At 40.8% G+C, this 6,699-nt stretch overlaps 1 protein-coding gene across 1 annotated transcript; it reads left to right on the forward strand.

The window, feature by feature from the left end:
- The first annotated feature begins 2,184 nt into the window (after nt 1-2,184).
- LOC147459498 (phytochrome-interacting ankyrin-repeat protein 2-like) lies at nt 2,185-6,470 on the forward strand. The gene is made up of 4 exons (XM_086510754.1): nt 2,185-2,493; nt 2,658-2,865; nt 5,692-5,863; nt 5,953-6,470. Exons 2-4 carry the CDS (start codon nt 2,725-2,727, stop codon nt 6,174-6,176), a joined length of 537 nt encoding a protein of 178 aa, XP_086366880.1. The 5' UTR covers nt 2,185-2,493; nt 2,658-2,724; the 3' UTR covers nt 6,177-6,470.
- Nucleotides 6,471-6,699: the final 229 nt, after the last annotated feature.

Below are 6,699 nucleotides of genomic sequence, written 5' to 3' on the forward strand. Positions count from 1 at the left end.
GGTGATTCGCTTGAGGAATTGTATGACCCGCATCCTTGTGGTTTTGTTCAAAAAGGTGAGGAAAACAAGGTGTGTCGGCTTAAGAAGTCTTTGTATGATCTAAAGCAAGCTCCCTATGCTTGGCATGAAAAGATTCATGCTCACTTGGATACACATGGTTTTTAGAATAGTCCAACTAAGAGCACTTTGTACATCAAGCATGTGGATGATATATTTTTAATCATTGTACTCTGCATTGGTAACATGTTTCTCAATGGGCCAAAAGAGGGACACATTGCTACTTTAATGTTGATTTGGATGCCTCTTTTGAATGTCAGATTTGGGTCTTTTGCATCATTATTTTGGCATATAGTATAAGCAAGTTGATGGAGGTATTGCTTTGTGTCAAACAAAGTACATTGAGACATTGTTGCATATATTTGGCTTTGAAGATTGCAATCCTATTGCTACTCCTATGGATGCACGTTTGAAGCTTAGTCTTCATGACTTTGAAGATTACTTTGTTGTCACTCTCTATCCAGAGGATGTTGGTTTTGCGTATATTTGGCTTTGAAGATTGCAACCCTATTGCTACTCCTATGGATGCAGGTTTGAGGCTTAGTCTTAATGATTTTGGAGATTACTTGTTGTCACTCTCTCTCAAGAGGATGTTGGTTTTGCATACATTTGGCTTTGAAAATTGCAATCCTATTGCTACTCCTATGGATGTAGGTTTGAAGCTTAGTCTTCATGATTTTGGGGATTACTTTGTTGTCACTCTCTATCAAGAGGATGTTGGTTTTGCATATAATTGGCTTTGAATTTTGCAATCCTATTGCTACTCCTATGGATGCAGGTTTGAACCTTAGTCTTCATGATTTTGGAGATTACTTTGTTGGTACTCTCTATCAAGAGGATGTTGGTTTCCTGATTATGTATGCATTATGAGGCCAACAGATGTTCAACATGTAATCTTGCAAATGATCATGTTTTTGTGCATTGGAAGATATATGAGTGGCACTGTACATCTTGGGTGCTCAAGCTCTCCACATCTTGTGTGCTTGGTGCATGCTTGAGCTATGTCATAATGTTGATGGGATTCTAGTGTATTGATAGTCTCTTTGATCTCCATTGAGTTCATGCTCTCTTTCTCTATGCTTTGTGGTGTATGTGCATGTGTGTGTGTGCACTCCTTGGAATGTGTGTATGTGCATTCTATGCTTGACGAATTAGTGCATGTGATGCTTTGTGTGATTTGTAGCTTGAAATTGAATGTGTTGTGGTGTATGTGCATGTGTGTGTGTGCACTCCTTGGAATGTGTGTATGTGCATTCTATGCTTGACGAATTAGTGTATGTGATGCTTTGTGTGATTTGTAGCTTGAAATTGAGTGTGTGCATAGGTAAATATCTCCCATAGCTTGTGTTTTCGGGAAGGTAGATTGAGCTTGCTTGTGAGTACCATATATGTGCGTAGATTTCCATGTCTACACATGGTTGCCTCCATGCCCTAGTCGTGGGCAAGTGCTCACCAGATTGAGTCATTGTTGTGTTGGTCATGTGTGTGTATCTTTCCGCTATGCTAGGATGGCCACACACCTTCCCTTGCATTTCATATTGGTGCTTTTGTTTGCTTTGTTGTGGTCATATACCTTTCATTTTCCTTACGTTCGGGTCATGAGTTCAAGCCTCCTGTCGCCATTGAGAGCTTTGTGGGTCCATTTTCTTCATAAACAACACACTAGTGTGACTATGAGCAATTGCAACTCTTTTTGTTCCATAACCCTACTTAATTATTTGAAGCTACTTAATCATTTGAAGACGCTAATTTGTTAGCATGCATATTTCTAAGTAAACTACGATCTTGTCATAGTATGAGCCTTAAGATAGTATATATTCACCATTAGTCTTTTGTTATATCGAAGAGGCACACCTTTGCTTGTGTTTCCTTGTTTAGTCTACCATGATCTCCCTCTTCAAAATGTGGCAGTGATTATAAGTCTATTCAATGAGCATGTAAGGATTTGTATGCCAATCACAAGCTTTTTTTCATGGACATGAAAACAAATCAATAAAATACACACAAAATTACACAACTAAGGGAGGATGTCCGATAAAAAGCAACGTTAGCCTATGTAAGCAGGCCAAAAGCCTTCGCTTACATAAAGGCTTAATAGCCTTAATGACGTTTGGGTCAAAATCCAAACATTCTCATCCGACGCTTTGGTCCAAGTTGAATCAGATATAGGACCGCGTTGGAGTGTATGTGTGACAGAGAGAGAGGCAGGCGTGCCCTTGCGAGCAGGTTGATGTTTTACTCATTTGGGCAGGTTTAAGGTGTATTGGGCGATTCTTCCTTTCCTGCTACTCATCGGGATGCCTCCACTTGTTGCTTCCCTGTCGCGCCGCTTCACCATCTCCTGCTACGACTCCCTCTGCCACAACCTGCGTGTGCTTGGCCCGGGTCTCTCTCCCTTGACCTTCTTCCCATAGCCAACTCGTTCGACTCATTCTGGTGAGTATCCTCCCTGTTGTTGGTTGGATCTGCGTTTCTCTTTGCGTTACTGTTTGTATAGATAGATAGGTAGAAAGATAAATAGATGGACACACACAGAGAGAGAGAGAGAGAGAGAGAGAGAGAGAGAGAGAGAGAGAGAGAGAGAGATGCGGCTTTTGCAGGTTCAATCTTTTCAATCTAAATCAGCTTCAAAGGCATTCAATAAGAGCTCTAGTGAGCAGTCTGGAAATGGGTTTTGAAGCTGCCAGTCCAGCTCTTTCTCAACGGCGTATTATGAGGCGTAACTCATTGTCAAAAAACTTTGATGGACGGGATGACCGAGGATGGACCCCTCTTCATGTCGCTGCAAAGAAAGGGGATATTAACGAGGTTTGAGTTTTTCTGCAAGCTACAAATTTAAGGACACATTTGTTCCCATTATTCTGCAAACTAGAGCCTATAATAATGGGTTGTCCTTTGTGGAGTATGCCAAAGAATTGCTTCAATTTAAGTCTTATTTATTATGTGATTTTAGCTTTGATAAAGGACTGGCGTCCTCTTTTGCGTACTCTAGATGAGAAAGAGAGTTATTAGTCACATTGATTTAAGACAAATCAATGGTTCAATTTTGTGATGCAACGTTGACACAATAAGCAATGCAATCACTTCTGCAACATGTATTTTCCAGTGGGGGTCTGAAAATTCTTTAGTGGCAAAAGCAGAAACATGTGCTCTGACAATTAGTAATGATAGCAGAACTGAATAATTGAGGTTATGTTTGGTTATTGCGCACGTATTTCTGGGGAATTGTCTTATGGTATTTCTTATGTGGATTGAGACCATAGTCATAGGAAATTGGGGCTGCAACATGGATGTGTTGTTTTTAAGTGTGTCCTCATTCTCTGTGCATTCCTTTGGAGACGGAACGTTCCTTAATAATTCCCCGGCAAGGGAATTTGCTCTCTGCATGCAAGGAACGCGTTCGTTTTTGTTTTCCCCCTAACCTTTGAGGATCACAATTGGGGCTACATTATGCTTTACCTTGGCCTATAATTCAAAAGACTAATCCTAGCCTTTGCTGTTCTCAACCAAGTTTTGCAGCATATCCAGGGCGGGTTCAGGCGAACCCGTCATTTCTCATTGCCTCCACTCCTCATGTTCACACAGGATGGACGCCCTGCTTCATAATGTACCTGCGCAAAATTTTCACAACCAATGACGTTTAGCTTAGTGGCTGAAGGGCTTGGAGCCTGCATGTCAGGGTTCATTGCGAGCCTTCCGTGTTTTGTGCTGAAATGTAGACTGGCAGTATAGTTCTTCCCATGGGCCGCAGGGGTGGGGGGCCTCGCCCAAATACTGGTGGGTCTGGAGAAGCAGCTCTCTTTCTGCCTACGTTTTTTGCCAAAATGTGGCATAGCACATCAAAGTTGCAGATGCTGTCCTGATTCTTCTTCTTGTTCATCTTTTGGCCAATCCCCATTCCATGGGAGTCTGTGATTGTGACAAAGGTAGAAAAAGAATTCGAATGAAATGTTATATTAACGTCTTCAAAAAGCCAAAATGACCTATGAGACCAGAGCGTTACAATGTGGTGAATCTGATACAAAGTCAGAGTAGAGAGAGAGTGTCCATAAAATGGTACTGTACGTGGATTAGAGGATGCTTACACGTCCTGATTGAAGGTAGTTGGGTTGGACTTCTTATTTTAACGGTACATCAGAAATCGAACCATGAGTGCTATTCAATATTGCCAACTGGGTACTGTGGGTGTGTTATGCTTAGGGGTCATAAGGACTTGGCAACAGCCCTACATAGGCATCTCACAGTAACCCTAGGAGCATAGTAGTTTCTCAATGGTATACGGGTACATGTGCTTGGCTGAAAGTCCAGCTCAGTACGGACAGGTTGACAAGAATGAATAACAGGGTTTTTGGGTTTTTCACCATTATCTAAATTTTTAGGGTTCTTCTAAATAGCACCAGCCATTGTCCTTATTTTTATAAAGCTTGATTTGAAGAGCGGTCATCATAAATAGAAAATTATCACTGACATGCAGTAATCTTGAGCTTTTTCTCATGGATTTAAGTAGTGTCTTAAAATCTATATATGAGCATTAATTGCTATAGCTTGTTGGTTTTGTTTTCTAATATGGGGCCGTGAGTAAAATGTAAATTACATATAAGTAATTACCCTCACACAAACACGAATTATACAAGCAAACCGAGGAATTACACACGCACATCAATAAGAGTTCAGAAATACATGTCTTACAAATTTATAACTATATTCATTTCATGTGTGATGGTTTAGCGTTTTGGTCAGACGTTCCACCAAGCCCTTCGCTGGGACTGAAACATTTTGGGGTAAAGTGTCCTGTTACGCGGATGAAACATTTCGGGGGGAGTCCAGGCAGTGTCATTGCGAATGTTTCCGAACCCTTCCTTCCGGTATAAAACATTTCAAATAGGAGACAAAACGCTGGACCAAAATGTCAATATATAGAGATCAGGAGAAATTCTTGGCCCGTTTGTGAGCTTTACGAAATATAAATGTGTGTTTCACCCCTTCTGAGATGCGTATCATGGTCACCATGGGGGTGATGCAATGAGTCAATATACCAAGTGTGACTTAAGGCATACGAGAAGCTGTCTAACTCTTATGCATGAGAGGGCTCTTTAAGCAAGCATTTGTCCTCCAATACTTCTTCAAAGGTTACGTTCTAATAGCTGCACTAGTGGCATATTCTTAAGGCTGTCTTCTTCAGTTCTATCTGATGGTAATTCACTGTTGGTCAAATGTCACGATTGTTGACATTTGAGCGCGGATCATTCGTGTGCGAGCATATATCCATATCTAGCTCTACAATATGTACAAGGCACGGATGACATTAGTGGGGTTTTGTTCTTAGTTGATATCAGCATGATGTGGAGCTGATGACCGTACTGCCTTGTGGATGGCCATCATGAGCCAGCACATACATTTCTTTTATAGGTGGTATATTTTCTCGTCACTCAATAATTGATGTTCCTTTACACAAGCATTTTGGATAGAAAATACCATTGTTTGTTTCATGATGATGATTGTCCTAGCTCTTCAGTTTTCTGATTTTGTGACAATAGTCATGTTAAGCATTTATAAGCCTGCCTTTGACATCTTTTTCCTGTTTTGTAAGCAAGACTCTCTCTGATCCTTTTAATATTTTTTTGATGTCCACAGGTTCGACGCTTGCTGGATGATGGAGGCGATGTTAATGAAATGTCTTTTGGACGCAAAGACTCGGGAGTGACAGCCCTGCATCTTGCTGCAGCAGGTGGTCATATTGATGTTATGGACGAATTGCTCGAACGCGGCGGCAATATTGATGCGCGGACAAGAGTTGGCTGTGGATGTAAGCTTCTGTTTAAGAGGCAGATTTTGGGTCCTGGCTTTCAAGTTTTTGTTTCCGAGTCTGTACTTATATGCTTGTGTGTCAATCAGGGACTCCACTTCACCATGCGGCAAAGGAGAGAAACAAGAAGGCAATTCGTTTTCTTATTGAAAATGGTGCTTTTCTACCGCCAGATATGTTTGATGAGCGGTTCAATCCTCCTCTCCACTATTGTGGAGCCTTGGAATGGGCATACAAGGTAAAGAAGAAGTCTACGGAGCGAGAGTTTTCAAGTGGGAAGAGTTCTGAAGAGGAAGGCTCTACATCAATGTGAGTGTTTTAGGTATCTCTACATGGCTTACTATTGTTTGTTTTGAACTGGCTGTTTAGAGTGTGCCATTAAAAGGTCCATTGTTATCGTTGTCCATAAACGGGTTCCTAATGTGGATTTAGAGAAAGTAATACTGCCACATCGTGGCTTGGATTTCAAACTGCGTCAAACTAGCAGTTTCATACATTACTTATTGAACAAGTTGGGGGAATGTCTAATGATTTTCTTATCCAGCTTTTTGTTGGACTTCCACGCTACATTTGGTTTATTCAAATGTTACAGGGTTTTTAGGTTGTATATTTCATCAGGTTGTATCGATTATTTCAATCTTTGTCTGAATCAGTGGTGTATAATTTGGAAAATTCTAAGGTAATGTCTTGTAAGGATACCATGAAAGAGATTCTTGGAATTTTATTGACCTTGTCAATGTGCTTGTGATTGTATACCTAATTTGATGATGAACACCAGCCAAAAAAATTATAAGCTTTCTTGCTTTGCGAGCCAGTCACAGACTGAATATGTTAGA

The sequence above is a fragment of the Adiantum capillus-veneris genome, chromosome 4 (genome assembly GCF_014529385.1).
Source record: "Adiantum capillus-veneris isolate H3 chromosome 4, ASM1452938v2, whole genome shotgun sequence".
Taxonomy (NCBI): domain Eukaryota; kingdom Viridiplantae; phylum Streptophyta; class Polypodiopsida; order Polypodiales; family Pteridaceae; genus Adiantum; species Adiantum capillus-veneris.

Excerpts from the sequence above, each read along its gene's own strand:
- LOC147459498 (XM_086510754.1), top strand. The coding sequence starts at position 2,725 with ATGGGTTTTGAAGCTGCCAGTCCAGCTCTTTCTCAACGGCGTATTATG. Across the intron at positions 2,866-5,691 it reads AGAAAGGGGATATTAACGAG|GTTCGACGCTTGCTGGATGA; the intron begins GTTTGAGTTTTT and ends TGATGTCCACAG. Across the intron at positions 5,864-5,952 it reads GACAAGAGTTGGCTGTGGAT|GGACTCCACTTCACCATGCG; the intron begins GTAAGCTTCTGT and ends TGTGTCAATCAG.